This window comes from Dipodomys merriami, unplaced genomic scaffold, assembly GCF_024711535.1.
Source record: "Dipodomys merriami isolate MVZ:Mamm:240054 unplaced genomic scaffold, mDipMer1.0.p SCAF_1, whole genome shotgun sequence".
Classification (NCBI taxonomy): domain Eukaryota; kingdom Metazoa; phylum Chordata; class Mammalia; order Rodentia; family Heteromyidae; genus Dipodomys; species Dipodomys merriami.
In genome coordinates this window covers 54959147-54981271 of record NW_027202270.1, presented here as the reverse complement: position 1 = coordinate 54981271, position 22125 = coordinate 54959147, and the positions used below count along the sequence as shown (strand labels likewise).

General features: G+C 43.6%; 2 protein-coding genes across 17 annotated transcripts in view; one reads left to right on the top strand and one right to left on the bottom strand.

The window, feature by feature from the left end:
* The window catches only part of Tanc1 (tetratricopeptide repeat, ankyrin repeat and coiled-coil containing 1), a 229141-nt gene extending 209452 nt beyond the window's left edge, over positions 1-19689 (top strand). For 7 of the 11 annotated variants that reach the window (XM_070022615.1, XM_070022628.1, XM_070022620.1 and 4 more), the window contains 8 exons: positions 4875-5008; positions 6138-6261; positions 6789-6964; positions 10854-10986; positions 12300-12391; positions 14291-14437; positions 15431-15531; positions 16095-19689. In XM_070022615.1, coding sequence (XP_069878716.1) covers positions 4875-5008; positions 6138-6261; positions 6789-6964; positions 10854-10986; positions 12300-12391; positions 14291-14437; positions 15431-15531; positions 16095-17526 — 2339 coding nt within the window. In that variant the 3' untranslated portion in view covers positions 17527-19689. The remainder of the gene's footprint in view (positions 1-4874; positions 5009-6137; positions 6262-6788; positions 6965-10853; positions 10987-12299; positions 12392-14290; positions 14438-15430; positions 15532-16094) is intronic. The other 4 variants (XM_070022647.1, XM_070022634.1, XM_070022642.1 and 1 more) reach the window with 2 other exon arrangements.
* A 1700-nt stretch (positions 19690-21389) lies between these two features.
* Positions 21390-22125, bottom strand: part of Wdsub1 (WD repeat, sterile alpha motif and U-box domain containing 1) — a 31739-nt gene continuing 31003 nt past the window's right edge. For 4 of the 6 annotated variants that reach the window (XM_070022680.1, XM_070022673.1, XM_070022689.1 and 1 more), the window contains exon 11: positions 21390-22089. In XM_070022680.1, coding sequence (XP_069878781.1) covers positions 21932-22089 — 158 coding nt within the window. In that variant the 3' untranslated portion in view covers positions 21390-21931. The remainder of the gene's footprint in view (positions 22090-22125) is intronic. The other 2 variants (XM_070022708.1, XM_070022666.1) reach the window with 2 other exon arrangements.

Sequence of the window (22125 nt, the reverse complement as noted above, 5' to 3'; positions counted from 1 at the left end):
GGTTTCTGCCTTCCCTTAATTTCAAACTCTCCTAGATAACTCAATAGAATAGGGTACAAAGTTAGGCATGGTGGTACATGTCAGAAATCCCAATACTTAGAAGGAAGTGGAGGGGAGAGGATGGCAACTTTGATGTCAACATGGCAACAGCGAGGAGAAAAATAAAACCCAACCAGAACTCAAACAACAAAAGATCAGAGGGTGATGACGGGGTGTATTCCACAGGATGTGTGGCTGTAGCCTTTTTTACTCTGATCCCTTGGCTCTAGCCAGGCTTTCCCTTGCAGGCTCAGTATGAACCTGTGGGAGTCCTGGCTCTCTCAGGAGTTTTTCCAGTGGAGAACAATAGGGAACAACAAGGACTTGTTAGGTTGAGAAAGCAGTTAAGCAGCATTAACTTCTATCCCCAAGGTCACTAGAGCACAGCAGAGCAGAGCCCTTCCAGAAGTTGCTTCATGAGGACTGGAGGCTGGCTCTGGTCCTCCAGCTGTTCAGCACGAGCAATCTTTATTCTTCTGTCCTTTAAGTTGTTGAAGATTAGATCAAGCCCAAGCTTCATAGGGACAAAGAATTTATAGGTCTTGGAAAGTGTGTTCTTCTATCTAGTGAAACCTTTCCTCCTACAAAGATAGAAGGGAATGTCAAACAAAGCAGCTCTAAGAGCTGGAACTCATAGCTCATCCTTGGAAGATGGAGGCATGTGCCTCACCTCTGGAGGAGGCGCTACTTGCAGTTAGGGCCTTGGGGGCTAGCCCCTCTGAGACCCTCTGTGTGATGGCCCAGTGCCAAGTGACCTGGAAGCAAAGCACAGGCCAGGCTCAGCCTCTGGATGCAGCAGTGTCTTAAGACATTGGTTGAAAACTGGATTCATTCCCTGGGTTGAAAAGCCATCACTAGTGTTTACATTTTACCTTTAAACAGTTGAGAATTTTCCAGCATTGCCTATTATGCTATTATTTGGATTCTTCTCTTTACCATTGAGTGGGGTGTGTCTCATGAGTCTCTGGTCCAGAGTCAAAGATCACTGGCTTTGTTGCATCTAATGGCTCCCACAGTTAAATCACATTTCTGAGAACCCTGCTGCTTACTTCTAAATATTAGCACTTTCGTTTCGTTTTCTTCTTTTTTAAAAGCTGGGAAAGGCCACTATAACAGGAAATGAATTGCACCAGTGACACACATGAACAAATGAGCTACTCTCCCACGTTGCCCTCTTACCTACAATGGGTTCACACACTTTTGCTCCTGTGTTCAGTTTGGCCTTAGGTTTGCAGGAGAGTGCAGTTGCCTCTGTGTATAGTGACCTGTCACTGTTCTTTCCAGGAGCAGAGGGAGGGAGTTACACCCATGGTTATGACTTGAGCCGAGCCAGCCTGAGCCCAGGTGGCACATCCTATACATTTGAGTGGCAGATGTGCCGTAGCATTTTATAAACAGCCCTGTCGCTGGAGTGACTCTTCTCGGAAGGTTGACAGCTGATTTTTTTTTTTGTAAATCAAAATTTCCCAGAGAACTATAATATGTAAAAGATACCGGCAACGATCCATTTTATTATACAAAGAACTGTTTCTCAGTGATGTTTTCAATAAGTTCTAATGGATGAGTGTCAGTCAGGTTTTTCTTAAAATGAACATCTGTCACGATGAATCTACTCATGCTCTGAAGATGGAAGACAGTATTGCTGAGGTGACATCATTTGGGATTGCCAGCAAACGATATGTGCTTTCTGGGGAATTTAATTACACAAATGCCATCTTGTTAAGGGTTTTGCAAGCGAAAGAACTGTATCCAATGTGACTCTGAAAAAGTGCCACATGTTCACGTTGGTTTGAGAGTTTCCATTTCATACCTTGTATTTTGCTGGCCAGAAGGCAAGGCCATTGGTGGGGCTGTCTCTTCTCCAACCCTGCCCCCTTCCCCATCTTTATCTGATAGGCAAAGAAGACCACTGACCTTCATTAGAGTCAGGCTCAGGTCAGAGATCAGCCTGCTCAGCAGAATGGTTGAAATTCCTGAGGGGAGTTTTTTATCCTGAGTTTATTTGCTTAATCACGTGGTCTGCCATTCTTCATCTCCCTTGTTTCCAAATATGGTATCTTGAAGTCCCGGCAGCAGCTGAAACTTGAGATGCATTCTGGCCTCCAGAGTTCACAGTGATGTGGCCCAAAATATCCACTCTGTAGAAAAAGGGAAACCCAGGTCCTGTCATCTATCAGACTGTTCTAAAAATGGGTGAATGAGTGTCCTTAGAAATCTGTGTGTAGAATGTGATCTGTTTTCAGCCTGAGCAAAGTGAGCCTGTGCTGCTGACAGCTTCATAATCCCTGCAAAGGACCTTAGCTGTCAAGCACAGGGCAGGACAGGCTGTAGTGAGAGAGGGTAGATTCCGACCCAGTCTCCAGGCCTGGGGTGGAGCTGTCATCTGCTTGTCAGCTGTTCCAACTTCCGGCTTGTCTGAGGCCTCTGTCAAACACAGACTATTTTTAGTATGAAGCTGTCATTTCTGATGTACTGCTGTTGCAAAAAATGAGTAGCAGCTGTAACAGAAATCTCAGTTTAAAAGCCCTGTTCCTAAAAGGGATGAGAGTGTTTACCAAATAAAAGGACAGAATGTTCTGGGGCATTGGCTACTCTAGTCTCATCAGAAGAAAGTCCTGATGTGTTCTTTTCCAAGGAGTTCCAAGGAGTTCTGCCTCTGTCTGCAGCACACATGCATCTGTGTCTGTTTGGACACATGTGAACATGTCTGTGCGTGTCTGCTTCTTTGATTCATTTCTTCTGCTGGTCAGTGATGACTAGAGGAGGAGGAAGAGGCTCCCCAAGCAGAGGGAACTTGGAGAGGATCGGCAGGCTTAGGGAACAGTTTCGAAGCCAGATCTTCCATCCTACACACTCTTACTGGGTTGTATTCTGATCAGTCTTGATAGTGGATATTATAGGGGAAGAAAAAGAAGAAAAAACTTGACCCTATCTTCCATAGCTTCTAGTTCAAGACAGATAGGCTACTACCAACAACAGATACTAAATGACATAGATGTTTAATAACCTGTGAAGCTCAGGTATGTAGAGAGAAGTAAACATGTCTTACAGAGGAGGATTAGACTTTAGGCTTACTGCCCCTCTGTGCCCTGAAACCCACCAAGTGAAGGGTGTGGGGCTGACTGCAAGGTGGATGGGGGCACCATGCAAGGATGTTAAGAAGGTTTGCATAGATGGCTCTCCAGTGTAGAATCTGGCCAGGCTAGAGGGAACCCTTGTCAAAGGAGAGTTGCTAAAGAGATGTCATTGGCCCTCACTAACGAGTAGCTATTTTCAAAGCTGCTTCTGTATCTACAGTTTGTCAAAGTAATCCTGCCAAAGAGGCAGATTCGTATGTGGCATATTCTGGTCTCTGCAGTACAGAAGTGCCCATGCCCTGTGTTATTGAATCATATATGTGATCATCATCATTGTCATGATGACAAGAAACAACTGTATCCAAGGTTCCCTGCAGCAGGAATGAGGCCTGGGCTAGCCCACCTGGACTTCTACAGAAATCCCTTAGAAAGGCAGCTTGAAGAATGCTCTGAAGGAGCGGCAGCGCCCTCACTGCTGAGCACACTCCTACCAGGGTAAAGTAGCAGTGCCCTTGAGGAAGGAGAGAGAGATGCTTCATCTTCACACTCAGGGTTTTCAGGACTGTGTGGTACACCTGTGTAGGTATACTTGCTCTCTCCTGAGAGTCCTATCTGCCTCTTCATTTGTCAGGAGGCCTGGGTTTGGATTGGAGCCTGGTGACATCAGGCAGGTGTGACTTGTGAAATAGTAAAGTTGCTGGCCGTACTGCACTGTAGTCCAGAGGACAATCAAGATTTCATTCCATGGAGGAATTGGGGCTTGCCATAGGACATTGGGCCCAGCTAGGTCTGCACCGTGTGTGAGTGTATTCATATGGCCAGGCTGATGGGAAGCTGGAGTGGCTGTAACTAGATTAAAGGCTGACCCTCAGTTCCCCCATATGGTGGGCACCAGAGGGAGCCATTACCCTTCTTGGTGCTGCTCCTTCCTGTGTAGCGTCCACCCAGGACGCTCAGCCCCATCCTATCCTCTTGTCTCACTGAAAAGCCAATGTCCTGGTGCCTGAGACAGGCTGGGCTGTTGTCCATAGTAGAGGCTAGGATTGGGTCAGGCATGGGGCCCTGAGAACCTAGCCCCTCTCTTTTCCTCTGTATTTTTGTTGTGCCCTGGGGTCATCCCACAGCTACTCTGTTTCAGGGCAGCCTTAGGACCACAGTCTGCCCCCGCCCCCTCATGTTTCTTCCTTGACTTCCTAGCTCTTAAGTCTGATTGGTTAGATTCTGAGGTCTGTCCAGGCAGCAGTGTTGGGACACCCTCCTGGCGGACTCAGTGATGATTTTTGTTGAATGAAGTCTGACCTAAGGTAAGAGGCCAGACTGGGCAACAACCTAAACTGAGTTTGTGACACACTGTATTCTGCTTTGTCTCACTATGGACATCAGAACCAGAATTTACAATTTGTCAGAGGCTGGTGGGCCGGCCTGGGTGGCTGTACCCTTTCAGTCTAGATGATAGAGCTCGACTCGGGAATAACTCCTGTCTAGGGTCAGCCAGCTGTGCTGGCTATACACTAGGAGCTCACCTGGGACTGTGCAACACAGCATGGCATCCTTACAGCAGGGCATCTGGGTTCCAAGGAAGCTCAAGCCCTCTGTCTCCCAGGCCCCAGTCCAGACCCTGGCACACCTCATTCCCACTGGGCTCTGGTGATCACAGCTGTCACAGAGCCACCTGGACTTGAAGGAAGGGGAAGTGTCTGAGAACTCGTGGGCACTCCCCTTGTGTAACGAGTGATTCCTCCTGTGACTTTCCCACAGCCCTGACTGCCGCCGCAGGAAGAGGGAAGCTGGATGTCTGTGAGCTGCTGCTGGAGCAGGGAGCGGCGGTGTCACGGACCAACAGGAGAGGGGTCCCTCCTCTGTTTTGTGCAGCCCGCCAGGGCCATTGGCAGGTAACAGTGGACCCCAGGTTCATGAGAAGCAGCGCCTGGAGTGGAGGTTACTGTGGAGGTCACCTTTGGCCCCAGTCCTGTTCCCCCTCCTTAGTGTCTGCCTGTGCTTTAGGACCATTTGACAGGAGAGCAATCAGCCATGCAGGCTGGGGAGCAAGACTGCAGGCAGGGCCACACAGATGCCCCTTAACTTCAGAGGGATGGATAGGGGTTGAGAGGTTTGCTACCACACATCTGTTATGTTACTTTATAGCCTAATGGTCCCCAGGGTATTTGAAAAAGAGCAGTTCAAGGATGCTGTCTCTTTCATAGCTGTCTTTAATTCAAGGGAGCCAGGGATCCTAGGAGTTGCAGCATTCCTTCATTTGGAAAATAGTGACCACATACCCCATACCTGCTACCAGATTTGTATTCACACAATGCCAAATAAAGGAATATCGTTATGCCCATTATAGGAAAAATATCCTCTGACTGTCACTATCATTGGGGGACTAGATCCAGGAACCCTACAAATACCAAACTCTGAATGTTCAACTTCCTTATAGAAAATGATGCAACATCTGCATATAGCCTACCTACATCCTCCCACATACTTTAAGTCATTCTTACATATCTATAATGCCTGATGCAATATATATATATATATATATATATATATATATATATATATATATATATATATATATATATATATATATAATATTCTGTTGTTCAGGGAATAATGAAGAGTGAGATTATCTGTATGTGTTTAGTACTAATGCTTTTTTTTTTTTTTTTGCATTTTCAGTACACTGTTGGTTGAATTCACTAATGTGAGACCCATGGGTACAGAGGGCTGGTTATTCTTCACCTCAATACGAGCAGAGGGCCCAAATATCCTTACTATTCCTGCCTGATACTTGTGGGCTTTTTTGTAGTAATGAGCTAGGTTGTCAAAGAATATATATTCTGGAAAAGGTTCTGTGGGAAGGAATACAGTAAAAAGATTGTATGGGTCCCACATCTCACAGCTTATAGTGCGTTTGAAAAGCAAGGGGTCATTTATCTACTTTTCAAGCCTGCAAAACCTGTGTGTAGAGAATGTGGCTTAAAAGGCAGAAGGAAGACTAATGCTTAATGCATCTCGCAGATTGTTAGATTGCTGTTGGAACGTGGCTGTGACGTGAACCTGAGTGACAAGCAGGGCCGGACGCCTCTCATGGTGGCTGCCTGTGAAGGGCACTTGAGTACTGTGGAATTCCTCCTTTCTAAAGGTAGGTTTTTCTCTAACAGATGCTCTCTGTTTTTTCTACTTCCAATTTTGTCTGTTATGGAAAATGTGCTTTTGTTAAAGGAACTTATTTTCCTTTCTTTTTCTTTTGGACAGTACTAGGCTTTGAAGTAAGGACCTCATGCTTGCTATTCAGATTTGCTCTCTCACTTGAGTTACTTCACTAGCTACTTTTGCATTGGTTATTTTTCAAACTAGGGTTTCAGTGGAGTCTAAGCTCTTCTTTTTTTTTTTGTCTTTTTCTGGCCTGTGCTCTTCTCATGCCCTGAAATCCCCTATCTCTGTCTCTCAAGTAACTAGAAAGGTAGGCTTGATCCACTTAGCACAGCACCTGTGCCCATTACTCTGCTTCAGTGATGGTCTTGTCACCATCAGCTTCAAACTCTGTGCCAGACAGGTCTGCTCCTGAATCTGATGCCCATGCAGGCAGGAGCTTTGAGCTGTGGACGCCTCAGCAACCAGGCTTGAATCTTACAGGACTCGAGTTCTGTGTGTGGACTTTGCTTTCAGGTGCCGCCCTCTCTTCTCTGGACAAAGAGGGCCTGTCAGCATTGAGCTGGGCTTGTCTGAAAGGTCACAAGACAGTGGTCCAGTATCTGATTGAAGAAGGAGCTGAGATAGACCAGACAGACAAGAATGGGCGCACTCCCTTGGACCTGGCCGCTTTCTATGGTGATGCGGAGACAGTGAGTACCCAAAGATGGTCACTTGCTTCTACCTGAAAGTTGCCATGAGCCACTGGTGGAAGAGGTGCCACCGAGTTGTTAAGAATCTTCAGAGACCAGCTGTGCCTGAGTGTAGTACACTGTGCTGTGGTATAGTGGGTCTAGGGAGGAGAATAGTTCAATCAACTCCTAATTCTGTGGCATGTAATCCATTCCAGGACTAGTCAAGATGCCAGTGTATTGTTAACAACTTAGAAATACCTGCTTACAAACCATAGACATAGCCACGAATGTGTATGCCCCGTTCACATGTAGTTGTATCCTTTGTGCAGACAATTCTTACTTCTACACATGAGAAATTACTAGTTAAATGATAAGCTACTTTATCTTTATTGTCTCATATTTTTACTTATTTATTTTGGTAGTACTAAGGTTTGAACTCAGAGCCTTACACTTGTTAGTAAGGTGCACTACCACTTGATGCATGGGCCCAGCCATTCACTCTTTTTTTTTGGGGGGGGGGGGGTTCCGGTCATGGGGCCTGAACTCTGGGCCTGGGCGCTGTCCATCAACTTTTCAGCTTAAGGCTAGTGCTCTACCACTTGAGCCACAGCGCCACTTCCGGCTTTTTTCTTTTTGCTTATATGGTGCTGAGGAATCGAACCCAAGGCCTCATGCATGTAAGGCAAGCGCTCTACCACTGAGCCACCTTCCCAGCCCTTACTCCTATTTTTAAGTGACCAATAATGTTATACATCACAATGTGATGCTTTAGAACATATGTTCATAGGAGACTAATCAAATCAGGCTAATCTATTGCTTTGGTTATTTATTATTTCTTTGGGTGAGAACATTTAGATTCCTCTCTTTTAGCTATTTTGAAACAGTACATTATATAGTTACTATGTTACACAATAGATCCTCAGAACTTAACCCCTGCCCTCTGAATTTTGACCCTTGACCATTCCATCCACCCCTCCCCCACCTCCTACCCCCCAGCTCTGGTAACCAGCGCTCTACTTCTTAGACTTGTTTAAATTCCCCATACAAGTGAGATCATATGTTATTTGTCTTTCTGTGTCTGGTGTAGTTAGCATCATGTCCTCCAGTTTTTATCTAAATTGTCCTAAATCACAGGATTTCCTGCTTTTTAAAGGCTTAATTTTATTCCATTGTGGATATTTACTGATTTGTTTCTAACACAGTGGCATGGCCTCAAAACATTTAAAAAAATGTCTGGGTACTTACTTCTTTGTTTATCTTGGGGATGTATAACCTTAAGCTAGGAGCTGCATGATGTCTTTTGGGGAAGAAACATGTCTTTGTTAGGCTGCACCTCCCAGACCCCCCGGGCTATCAGAGGAGCAGTCATACTTGTGTTTTCATAGTTCAGTGTCTCAAGTGAGGATGAGCTGGCAAGAAGGGTACCTGATACTGGCAGCTGTGGACGTGGGGCAGTGAGGGTACAATACTCAGTAGTAGAGCCTTGGCTGGCAGATGTGTGAGGGTTCAGTCTCATCAAAAGAGGAGGAAGAAAGTAATCCTCGCTACTCAGGAGACAGATCTTAGGATCACAGTTTGAAGCCAATCTGAGCAGGAAAGTCTGTGGACTCATCTCCACTAACCTACTGAAAAAGCCAAAAGCAGAGCTGTGATTCAAGTGGTAGAGCACTAGCCTTGAGCAAAAGAAGCTCAGGGACATCACCTAGGCCCTGAGGTGAAGCCCTAGGACCATCACCAAAAAAAGGGGGGGGGAGATATTAAGAGTTCTTGGATAATGATCTCCTTTACCTTATAAACTATTCTTCTCAATTTTAAAAAATTGGACACATCTCACATATCTATACAATTTTTAGCAACCTTACCAAAATCAACATCAGGGAAGAATTTCACATTCTGATGGAATTTTTAAAAGTTCGTTGCAGGAAAAAAAAAAAACCCCATCATGTATCTCACCATCTCAACCATTTCTAAGTATTAGAGTTCAGTGTTGTTAAACATATTCATGTTACTACAAAGTCAGTGTCCAAACTGTTTTTATCTTACAAAACTAAACTTCTGTATCCATTAAATAACTCCCCTTTCCCAATTCCCCTCACCCAGTTCCTAACCTGTGGCTACTCATTTTTTCTGTCTCTTGTGATTTTTATGACTGTGAGTAACTCACATAAGTAGAATCAGTGGCGGCATGCTTCACTTGGCTTTCTGTCCTCAGCTCCTCTGTGATTCATCATGTCAGAAGTTCCTTTCTTTTTAAGTTTCAGTAATATCTATGTGTGGATCATGTTTTATTCGTCCATTACTCCATGAAGGTACATATTATGGACAAATATCTGGACTTAGACACCGTTTTGTTGAAGTTTTTATTGCTATTATAAAGGTGATGTTCAGAGGAATTACCGTTTTTAGACAGTTTTTTATTCTTTTGGGTATAAACCCAGAAGTGGGATTGGTGGATCATATAGTAATTCTCTTTTTTCACCTTTTGAGGAGTTTCTGCACTCTGCAACAGCTGAGGCATTTCACATCCCCATCCCTGGGGCCCAAGGCTTCCACTTCTCCGTATCCTCACACTCACTTACTTTTTTATTAGTAGTAGTAATAGTATCTTTAAGTAGTTGCAGAAAGAGGTTTCAATTCAACTTGTCAGTTTATGAATATATCATGATTCTATCATAATCAGTATCATCCCTTCTAGCATTCTCCCCATCTGCCCCAAGCCCACCCATCCACTCAAGTTACCTGTTTCCATTTTCACATATGTATACTGAATATTATGACTCTATTTGTCCACCCTTCTTCTCTCCATTCAGCTTCCTTCCTCCCCTTGACTTTTCCCCTCTCTGACAACATATGTTTCTGCTTTCTGGTATTCATTATGTTAACATGTAGGTTCATTGTTCAAAATTGGAATTCTCCCTTGTGTATATAAGTATACAATCAGCTATGTGTTTTCATATTTAAAAGTACTTTTCTTTTTCCTTGTGTTAAATTTTAAATAGTAGCTTTCTTAATGGCTGTGAGTGGGTGTCTCATCACAATGGTTTTGGATTTTTGTTTCCTAATGATTAGAGAAATTGAGCCTCTTTTCATAGACTTATATATCATCTTTGGGGGATGTTCTAGTCTTCACCTACTTTTGGTTTTGTTGTCTTGGTGAGTGATAGTTCTTTTATATTCTAGATACAACTCCTCTGGTATCATTTAGTAGTTGGGAAACTGATAGGAAGTATGTTCTGTCAGATCTAAGCCATAGACTTCTTTTCCAGTAACTAGAGGAACTTGACCAAAGTGTTTTTTCCCTTGTATTGTTGCAGTTTAGTCCACATGACAGCTGTTTTTAAAATCACGTCAGATCTTTACCCTAGCCTCAAATTTGTCATCTTTACAGTGCCAGTATTTGTCAGGTCTCTGTCTTGGGCTTAAAGTGACGTATATCAGGCCCATCTGGTCCCAAGCTGCTCCTCCTGCAGCTTGTCAGCTGGGCTGTGTGGATCTGTGTGTTTCTTTGGTTTCTGTTGTTAGAGCCTGTCAGCATTAGAGCTCATCGCAGAAGCCTTCCTGCTAATTAACTGTAGGTCAGGTGACTGTGTACTGTCTATGGGAAGTTGGGTCAGACAGACAGATCAGGCCCCTGTGTCCACCTGTCTGTGGTACCTATGGGTCTGCGTGCAACATGCTTGCTGCTCACTGACAGCAAGCCCTCTGTCAACAGAGAGGGCTTAGCTCCTCTTTCTGAGTTGTGTGTAGGGTTCATTTCTATTCCAGGATCCTTAATGGGCAGAAGGATCTAAAATGGGGAGCACAACCAAGGTCCCCAGGCCCAAGTCAGAAGGCAGATTCAGGCACTGGCCACATGCCGCTCTGCCACACGCCGCTCCTCACTTCTCTTTTCTCTTCACTGCTACAGGTACTGTACCTAGTGGACAAGGGAGCTGTAATTGAGCACGTGGACCACAGTGGAATGCGCCCCCTGGACAGAGCCATTGGTTGTCGAAACACTTCTGTAGTAGTCACACTCCTCAGAAAGGGAGCCAAATTAGGTCAGTGAACCCCACTTCTTTGGCAGGGTGAGAGGGTTGGCTTCGGATGAGAGTATCTGTTCTAGGGCAAGAAAGAGACAATATTTACATAGAACACTCTTCCTCGCCCCTCGTTCCCTCCAGTACCGTTGTCCCACATCTCATTTACTTACAATCATCCAAAATGTTGAGATAGCTTACACCACGGGTGCCAGCACGGTGGAGAGCAGAGGCTATAGTGGGGAAGTAGCGTCTACACGCGAGTTTGGGATGCCTCCACCAGGCATCAGACTCAGACCTAGTATTACACAGGCAGAGCATCTGTGCCCTGGAGAGTTCCCGTGTGGTTCTGGGGAAGAGCAAGGCTGGGGTCCTCTGCTGTGGAACTGGGAGGAAAGAGGTGCTTTGGGGACAGGATTGCTTGAGGATAGAGAAGAGTGGCCTAAACAGGGAGCACTTCTCCATACAACTGACCAGAGTCACACACCATTCAGCGTGTGTGGAGAAAGGAGCAACTGGAATCTCCCTGAGCTGGTGTGTTATACTGGATCTGTAAGCTCTGCGCAGTTCTGGGCAGGGTCTTCAGGAAGTAGGGGGCATAGTATTGGTCAGTATAGAGTTAACAGCGTCAGAAACTGGCCTAAGCAGTTTGCCATTTTCACTTGATCCTTCCCACATCCCTGTAAGCGAACAATGGTGTTGCCATTGTGTCACATGGGAAAACCAAGGCACAGGGAACTGGCTGACCTCTCCCAGGTCATAAAAAGTGCCACAGCCACGTGTGGCTTGGCACCATACCGCCTGAGCCTGTGCTCCTCACACTCCTTGCTTACACACCTGGGCATGTGTGGGGAGAGGGGACAAAGTTCTGTCTATGTAGGCCAGGAGAGAAGCTGAGCAGGGGCAGGGCAAGGGAGCCACGTTGGGATCACTTAGAGTAGACAATCAAGGCAGAGCTTGTGGGGGTTTGGGCACGCCACACTTGAGCTGAGAACAGTCTTCCCAGACCAGGTTTCATTTTCTTCCAGATCCCCTGGGAGGGGAGACATGGGATGGGCCCTTGGTTGTTTCTTAGTTTTTTCAACAGAACAAAAAGAACAGCTGTTCCCGGCAACCTTCCTCAGCTGGGGTTGGTTCTGTATCAAATAGGTTGGAGGCTAATGCAGTTCACTGGTGTCCTGCTCCCTTTCCACCTCCATGTTGTTCTCTGGAAACCCAAGACACATTGGCAGCTGGACCCTTGCTTGTCTGTGTCATGCAGCTGGGGACCCACACACTGAACTGCTCTCCCTTGGGGCCCTGGAAACACCTCTGAAAACATGTTTATTTTGCAGGAAATGCTGCTTGGGCGATGGCCACTTCCAAACCTGATATTTTGATTATACTTTTACAGAAATTAATGGAGGAAGGAAATGTGATGTACAAAGTAAGTGATGTGGCGCTTTTGGTGCGGTTGCAGCCGACTCCCAGTTTCCTTTTAGTTGTGGTCTTTGATGGCTGTAGCTGTGCATACAGCTTGTCGCATAGCAGTAATGGACGTTCCAAAAGATGCCAAATAACCTGGGTCACACCCAGCGTTCTACCTCATGATAGCAGAATCTATATCTAAAATTCTGTGTCTAAAGAGCAGTGTTTCTAGCACTCGAGGCTGTGGCATGAAGGGAAATTACCTCTAGGTCAGCTGCTCCTATTTGCTTAGAGCTCAGAGCACAGCACTGAGCATGATCCTCAGACACATGCTTACCCCAGAGGCAGTAGAAAAGAGCTTCTTGAAAAAAAAAAGAGCTATTCAGTCCCCTGAGCCTTCATACTCTTTTTTTTAAGTAAGTTTTTTTTAATTGTAAAACTACTGTACAGAGGGGTTACAGTTACATGAGCAAGGTAATGAGTACATTTCCTATCAAGCATTGTTGCCTCCTCCTTTGTTTTTCCCCTTCCCATTCCTTCCCTCCCCACCTCTCCAACTACACCCATCTCCCCCCTTCCTCCCCCACCTAAATGGTAAAGTTTCTTTTTTTGACATAGCATCTTGTACATCTCATTGTTGCAATGGGTCCACCTGTATCCCTATTTAAACGATTTGTTTTTTCCCTTCCCCTCCCCAAATTATACCAGCATCAAATACAGTGAAAACAGGGGTTATGCCGTGGGAGAGGGACATACAAAGCAACAATTTTTGGATTTTTAAAAACCTAGAGATTACTGAGGAGACAATTTCTTTCTCCTTTTGTTTTGGAAATAGAAATAAGACTTCCAGATTGATAAACCTGACTTTAATTTTTCCAAAATGAGACATAAGCTTAGATCAGAGATCAGCAAACTTTTCTTAAAAAAAAAGTGCCAGATAGTGTTTTAGGCTTTACAGATTCAGTGATCTTGCACAACAATCCAGATCTTCTCTGGTGGTACCAAAGCATCCATGAGTAATACATAAATGAAGGAACAGGACTGTGTCCCAATACAACTTTATAAACTTAGGTGGTGACCAAATTAGGCCTATCAGCTGTGATAGGCCAAACCTAGGTTTAGATAGACGTATAGGCCATTTATTACAATATTCTTTCCAGATCTGCTATTAAGATAGAACTAAGAGATGGGGGGGAGCTGTTTAATCACTTTTACTACTGTATTTGTTGCTGTATTGTTGCTGTTGCTTTAATAGTAACAAATAGGCATATAGCATGATCCAGCAGGGTTCCTAGCTTGCAGTGTTTGAAACTGAGTGTAGAGTATGTATTCTTGTGGCTTTGAAGTGGCTTTAATATGGATTTTTGTAGGCAATTATGTCAGAAATAGCAGGCCATTTTCAGCAGGCTTGCATACCTGCTGTGCAGTAGGACAGACTGAGCAAATGGATTTCTTTAGCCTTGAAAATGATGTGGTGCTGTCTTGATTTTTAATGGCTGTGCTTCAGTTCCTCAAATTATAATTCTGTAGCAATCTTTAGGTTTATCCACAAGACTCTGCTTGTCTTGGAAACTATAATTTTTTCATATTTCTGTTGCAGTTGGCATTAAAACATTTTTAGATGAGATTGCTCTTGAAATAATTTAAAAATATATAACTGAGAAGATAAGCTGGCGCATTAAGATAGGTAGTTAGCAATTTGGCAATTTACAAACACTTCCTTGTAAAGTGGTTCTCTTCCTTACAGTGTGACCAGCCAACATGTCACAGGTGTACATAGCACAGGGAGGCTCAAGTACGTTAAGACAGGATAGTGACCTAGTTTGGACACTTCCTGAATCCTTGGGTACACTGTGATGATTCTGCAAGGCATCTTTGAGGGGTGGGGGCTTTTTCACCTGTGCTTTTTGACTCCTAGAAAGGAAAGATGAAAGAGGCAGCCCAGCGGTACCAGTATGCGTTGAGGAAGTTTCCTCGAGAAGGAGTCGGGGAGGACATGAGACCATTCAATGAACTGAGAGTTTCCCTCTATCTCAATTTGTCTCGATGCCGAAGAAAAACAAATGTAAGCTGGGCCCCATGATCTCCACCTAGTACTTTATCTGTGGGCCTGTGACAGTGGTGTAAAAGCCAGATCCTGACACGGTCTGTGTGGCTGAGGCACACAGTATGTGAAGCTGGCCTGTGGGGAGCTCCTGGTCTCCAGGGACCTCCTGAAGGTCAAGGTGACTACTCACCCCCTGGGTGTTGGTGGGATATGCCTGGGTCTAGTTTCCTCTGCTTTTTAGTGATAAAATGCAAATGCCAAACTGTGCCTGTGACTTCCAAGCGGTGATAATGCCAACCATGTCACCAGTTCACCAGCTGCTTCTCCCCAGAGTTGAAAAGTCAACAGGAATGTGCTATAACCACCTGCCTCATGTTCTTTAGATTAGCTAAGCAGGCCTGCCTGTGACTAGTTTATTTGTAACTAGTGATGGTTAACTCGTGTTACTTTGTCACTGCCAGATATTTGGGTACTTTTTTCTATTTTCTTTTAAGTACATCTACCCAGTCTGAACTTCCTGCCTCCAAGGGCACAGAGCCTGCCTGCCTTCTTGCTGGAGCAGATGGGGAGATGGCGGACATTCATACCACCACAAGTCCTTCCAGCCATCTCCCCTGCAGGCTCCCACCCTTTCATCTGCGCTGCTTCCAGTACCCTTCTCTCTCTGGTTGTCAGTCACTGTTTCTCTTCTGCATTCTTAAGAGTCATCAGTCAGGCGCCAGTGGCTCATGCCTATAATCCTAACTACTCAGGAGGGTGAGATCGGAGGATCTAGCCCAGGCAGAACAGTCTATAAGACTTATCTCCGAATTAATCACAGAAAAAGCCAGAAATGGTGCTCTGTGGCTCAAGTGATAGCGTATCAGCCTTGATTAAAAAGTTGCTCTAGGACAGCTGCCCTCTCTCGTTAGATCCCAAAGCACTGCTGCCCTTTAGAGCAACAGCAAGGAAGCACTGGCTGTGCTTGTTTCTATGATGCCTCTGACTCGTGTGTTTAACTCTTTATACCAGGACTTTGGCATGGCAGAAGAATTTGCATCAAAGGCTCTGGAACTGAAACCCAAGTCGTATGAAGCTTTTTATGCAAGAGCAAGAGCAAAGAGAAATAGCAGGTACTGTCTGGGATCACCCACCTGACCAGATGAACTTTGCTTGCTGGGATAAAACTTGCTAATTGAGTTTGAGAAAGTTTTGTTTCATCAAGGTTACTCAGATGCCTCTCGTCCCCCTTTTAATGCTAAGTATCTTCTAAGAGGCTTGTGGTGGGTGTTGGTAACAAGCCTTTTATTGTCTCCGTGGGTGTTGTTTCCCCCTTTCCCCTGGCTAGAGTTCCTAGTTGAGTTTGTTCCTGCCAGTCCCATGGCTCAGGATGGGGGCAGTGTCTGACTTCTGAATTAGAGGTGAGTGTGATGAGAGCTGGTAAATAGAACATTAACATGATTGTGTCATCCACTGACGTATGCCTACCTCATTCCCAGTCCTCCCAAGGGGAGGCAGAATTTATAGAGATAGAGAAGGACCCTGGAATGACACAGATCTGGGCTAGAATACAGCACTGCCAGTAGCCAACCCACTGGGTCAAACAGGGACCAGGGACCTCACGCGGCTATCTTCTTTCTTTTGTGCAGTTTGCTTGTTTGTAGATTGTAAATGCACCTTATGTTTTCATACAAAGGCAATTTGTGGCAGCCCTGGCTGACTTGCAGGAGGCTGTGAAACTCTGCCCCACCAACCAGGAAATCAAGAGGCTGCTGGCCCGTGTGGAAGAGGAATGCAAGCAACTCCAGAAGAGCCAGCAGCAAAAACAGCAGTGCCCACCACCAGCGCCAGCCAATGATTCCGACCATGAAGAGGACACCCCAACTTCTGAGCTAAATGACCACTTCCACCTCGAGGAGGCTGATGAGGAAGAAACTTCTTCTCCACAGGAAGAATCCATTTCCCCTCCTCCCAGGTCCCAGCCACCCTCATCTGTCCCCTCCCCGTACATTCGAAACCTCCAGGAAGGGTTACAGTCCAAAGGCAGGCCGGTATCACCACAGAGCAGGGCAGGAACCAGCAAGGCCTTGAGGGAAACTGTGGCCCAGCCGGGCTTGGTTATGCAGCCCACCAAACAGGCACAGATAGTGAAGACCAACCAACATCTGGGTTCAGGGCAGTGTGCTGTGAGAAGTAATAGCACAAAAATGCAAGTCTCTTCTCAGCATCCTCCCCCAAGTCCCATGCCAGGTAGGATTCCCGCAGCTCCTGCTGGAGGCAGAAGCCAACATGTAGAGGGAGTGGGGCCCTTTGCCATGGGAGCTGGCTGTGGACACTTTGGGGATCGGCTGGGCCCCAGCCAGAATGTCCAGCTGCAGCGCAGTGAGAGTGGGACTGCATACCCGTTACCAAGCAAGGTCAAAGCCGCAGAGAGGCTCCTGTCTCACGCCTCTGTAGCTGGCGACGTAGCCCCGCCAAGCCAGGGTGGACCAGGTAGTTGCAGTGATATGAGACACCCTGCTTCCCTTGCCAGCTCAGGCTCTTCTGGTTCTCCGTCGAGCAGCATCAAGATGTCAAGTTCCACCAGTAGTCTGACCTCTAGCAGTAGTTTTTCAGATGGCTTCAAGGTCCAGGGACCAGATACTCGACTTAAAGACAAAACTATAAACCAGGTGCAGAGTGGAACTGCCGAGCACAGGCCACGCAATACTCCATTCATGGGAATCATGGACAAGACTGCAAGGTTCCAGCAGCAGAGCAATCCTCCAAACCGTACCTGGCACTGCCAGGTGGCAGAGGGGCTACTGACAAACACAGCTGCTGCAGCTGGCCTGCAGCCTTCTAACTCTGAGAAGCCCTCTCTCAAGCCAGGATATTCCCACCAAGCCAAGCCCTCTTCTGTTTCTACCCTGGGTGGAAGTGTCCACAACGGGGCACCGGTGAAGGAACTAGAAGAAAACAAGTGCCAAATCCCAGTCCATTGCCCAGACACCAGGATAACTAAGAGTGTTTCTCATCTGTACCAGGAAAGCATCCCCAAGCAGCCACCTCACATCACTAATGAAGCCCACAGAAGTCACCTCACTTCAGCGAAACCAAAGCGCTCATTCATAGAGTCAAATGTGTGAGCCTTAAGAGACGCAGTCTAAAATTGGAAAAGCCTGTTGGGCCCTGGTGGTAAATACCACCAGAACTTTTTTTCATCATAAGAAATTTTAGCCATATTTTTCCATCGTCCAGGGTGGATCTGATGCCATTTGACATATTAAAAATGTAAGAAAACAGTTCTTTTCTAAGCAGCTAGAAGTCACCATAAATAAGAATGCTAAACAGAGCTGAAAACTAATTACTCATACATATATATATATATATATATATCTCAAAATAAAAATTTAAGACAGCCAAGGCATTAACTCTGCTTTTCTATTACAAAATCACTTGATTTTTCTCCTAGTCATTGCTATGTTGTAAGATTAGTATTTATCTAAAGGAAAACATCCATTGTTAAAAGAGCAATAGATTTTGACTCCACATAATGCCCAAATTATTCTGGAAAGGTAGAGTTTTTTTTTTTTTAAGTTACAGTTCAAACTCATTCAAACCCCAGTGTGTTTGTGTATGTTTATGTGAGAGAGAGAGAGAGAGAGAGAGAGAGAGCTAAGTGATTTTTTTAGAAAATGAAACTATCATATAGTTGATTTTCTGTTGTTCTTTAAATAAAAAATAAGAGTATCAAAGAATTATTTCCTTCATTGCAGTTCGTTTAGAGGGGATTGAAATATTTCACTTTTATGGCTCTTTATTTTTTTATAGGACCTTTATAGGAAGTATGTTTATGCTTCAAGGTGTTTTTAATATGTGGAAGCAGGCTAAATAAGCTATTTGCAATCTTGATTAGTAGTCAAGTCAGACTTGGCTAAAATATACTGAGAATAGCATTCTTAGTGGCACCTAAAAACTAGTTATCAATGTGTTCCAGAACTGTTTTTAACATTGGGTACTTTCCAAAATCCAAGTGGGATACTTAAGTATGTTTGGATGTTGCTTTTATTTTGGTTACTAAAGGTGTGGTTGATGCTTGTTTTGGTTACTTAAGGTATGGTTGGTTGTTGCTTCTGTCTTGTTATACAATCATTACTTCATAGTCACATTGTATATACTAAATAGTTAGCCCAGTTTTATTTAGATTTGTAAATACAACTATTTGAAAGTAGCTAATCTGTAAACAAAAACAAACCACACACCCCCAGTCATATTTGCATGTTCTTTGTTAGGCTTCATTCATGCTGGTTGTTGCACTGAATATGTTACTATGGCATGTTAACAGTATACCAGTAACGGCACTTTATCTCATTTATATGAACACCTGTGAGGTGCTACTTAAGTCCAAGCTGATGTATTATTCATTTGTAAAGATAAGGTACAGGAATGAGCCTTGGCTTAAAGGTATTTTTATATGAAAATGGTGTTGTTGGAGGATGTTAAAATGCTAGTTTGAAAGACATGGGAATGGACTTGTTTTATATGTCAAGATGTGAAATTTATTTTCTAGAATTGGGGAGAAGGAAGTTCTATATTTGCAGAATGCTCTTAAATGAATAGTTACAAAGTTCTTGCGAAGATCATTACAGTTTTGTACGAATGGGAACCTTCTGGTATCATTCTTCAATGTTCTTGAGTGTATACAGTGTACTTTGTACAAACAGCTTTATCGTTTTTTATAGGCTTTCTGTGAGTTCTGCTATAACTACTATGGCTTATTTATTTTCTTTAATATTGTGGAAGTCTGACTCTTTCATTATATAGTTTTGTTTCTGCACAACTACTGTACTTTTCCATAGGAATAAAGACTATTAATAGAATTGGGTTGCATTCACTGATTCAATGGATAAGTAGAGAATATCTGATGAAACCTATCTGTCTTGGTGTAATCTTGGTTGGTTACCTTTTTAAAAAAAACAGGAAAAAAGTACTTTTACCAAATGCACATTTAATTTCACTTAATTTCAGAGTAAGGTTGGCAACTTCTACAAATTCCAAAATGCCCTATGGTCACAAGTCTTTTTTACCTAAAATATAGGACGAAAACGTGAAGGAAAGCAATCTGCTTTGTCTGTTTTAATGACAATGGAGCACCTTCAATACAGCAGCTTTTAAAACCTTTTGGCCAAAAGTCACATTTTGACAATACCGTTATTTTGGTTGAGCATATTTATCTTTTATCTTCATTTTAAAATGGGTATTTCTCTTTATGCTCACATTTTCAGGTCCAATGCAGTGTGTTATATTGCTATGTCTTGATAAAAATCCTAACTTGTAATCTTAAGCCTGATAGGACTTTACATTATTGTCTGATTACTGTTATTGCTAGAAGCTTAAGGAAAGTATTTTCAGTTCTTCTTTAAATTTTGATATTTAAAGTTTAAAAATGAAAGAAAATAGCGTAGGAGGGGAAATATTCATAATACAAAATTCTTGTCCTGCATTTTCTGTAAAGCAGCCAGTATAGTGAGATCAATAAAATACTATCTTCTTGTTGATAGGACATTTTCTCAGGTACTGAGAGAAGAAATGAACTCTTGAGAAGGTCCCATCAGGCAGCACTGGGCAGTGATTCTAATGATCCTGACCAGTGCTGGGCCTTAGGGCCTATGCCTTGACCCTTTCTACAGATGGCCTCAGACTTGGTTTTTGTCTACATGTTTGGAAGATGGAGTTGTTTGGCTTTGTGTGTTTGTATAAAACAGGTGTTTAAATTTGGAAAATTGCTCCTTTACAAGAAACTATAGAAAGCAAAATGTTTGGGTTGTTTTGTTTTTCCCCCCATCATGGGGGTCTGGGTGCTGTCTCTGAGCTATTTTGCCCAAGCCTAGTGCTCTATTACTTTGAGCCACAGCACCAGTTGTAGTTTTTGAGTGGTTAATTGGAGATGAGTCTCACAGGGACTTTTCTGTCCAGGCTGGCTTCAAGCCTTGATCCTCAGATCTCAACTTCCTGAGTAGCTAGGATTACAGGCGTGAGCCACCACAGCCCGGTTAAAAATGCCTTTTTTGAAAAAACACGTCTGCAAAAACTACTTTAGAATTCATTTTTAACACTGGTTTTCATTGATCCTTTGGAATATGTCTGTTACTTATTGAAGCAAAATGATATTGGGCTAGCTAGTGGTGGTCTATTAAAAAAAAAAAAAAAAACTTCCCTGAATGTTAGAATACTTGCTTTACAGAATACACTTGTCAAAGGACACCTATTTCCAACCTTTTTCCTTTTTTTTTTTTTTGTCTACAATAATGAGAGAAGTTTTTGTAATGTGAAAACAAGAATTATTAACCTCTCTATCAAAACAGTATGAGGATTCTAGTTAGGATGCAAAGGCAACAGAGCCATTAGGTTCCAGATCTTACAAAGCAGTATGATGGATCCTGGGATATTTTTGTAGTAGGCAGGTTTACTACTTTCCTGTGACCATCTGCTATGTTAGCTATAAGTTTATGAAATACATTGCTTTCCCCAGTCTTTTGAATTTGAATATTCTTGAAAGTTCCAGGAAGTTTTGGGCTCGTTGTGCAGAGGTAAGCATCCTGGTCCCTGCCTGCACTTGTGTTGTTGTTCCAACAAGCCTCCCATTTGAGCAAATCAGCCTGTATCAGGTATGTGAGAAGTCACAACAGCTTTCCTTTCTGAACTTGAACTTCTGAGTGGATGTTAGTCAGGGTGATAGGTGATCTATTAAATATCAGGCTATTGTATACAAGTGAGAACTTCTAAGAATTCTAACAATTGTACCACAAAGTCAATCTGGTGTTTACCTATCTAGTATCTGGGTTTGACGAAAAGAGAAAAACTCTTCACTATATTGCAAACTTAGAATCCATCAAAATTGCTATTTAATATATTTGAATAAATGAAAGTATAAACTCAGAAGTAAATATCTAGAGGAGTCCACTCTTGTTATACCAAGAAACCACCTATACCCAGCAAGAAAAAAAATTGAGAATTACAATTTAAAACCACAGTGAAATTTTATTTCTACATAGTCTTTTTCACAGGTACAAAAAGATATTTACTCTATAGTAAAAAGAGGATAAAATTAGTGTAATTCAGTCCATTTGTTTCAAAGAATGTAAAGTGACAATTTTTATGTGACTAGTTTTAATTTGCTTACCTTTTTCCTTCTGTTTGATAGTCCATATTTAGGATGCAAAGGCATCCTAACTGGAATCCTCACACTATTTTTGTAGAGAGGTTAATTTGATTTTAATCCATGTTTACCTTTAAATCATTCAAGCAAGATCACTAATTTTTGGTTATTGCAATACTGGGGTTTGAACTCAGGACCTTGTGTTTGCTAGCAAGCTATATAATAGCTGAGCCATGCCCCCAGCCCTTTTATAGTTTGTCTTTCCAATGGGTTCTTGCGTCCACTTTCCTCAGGCTGGCCTTGAGGAAGGCAGTCAGGTGGAGGTGGTCCTTCTACCTCTGCCTCCGAAGAACCTGGGGTTACACTACACCATCACGCCCAGCCCAACAACATTATTTTTGATGTGTCTCTAGCCATCGGTTGATGGCCATTTTCAGAGTTCTGTTTGGTGTAAGTACCACTGAAGTAAGGACAAGATTTGTCATGGGACTTGTACGTTTCTTTTTGCTGATCCAATTTTCTATTGCTTCTTTTTCATATGAATAGCCATCTAAAAGTCAAACATATACAAATGAGATGTCAGAAA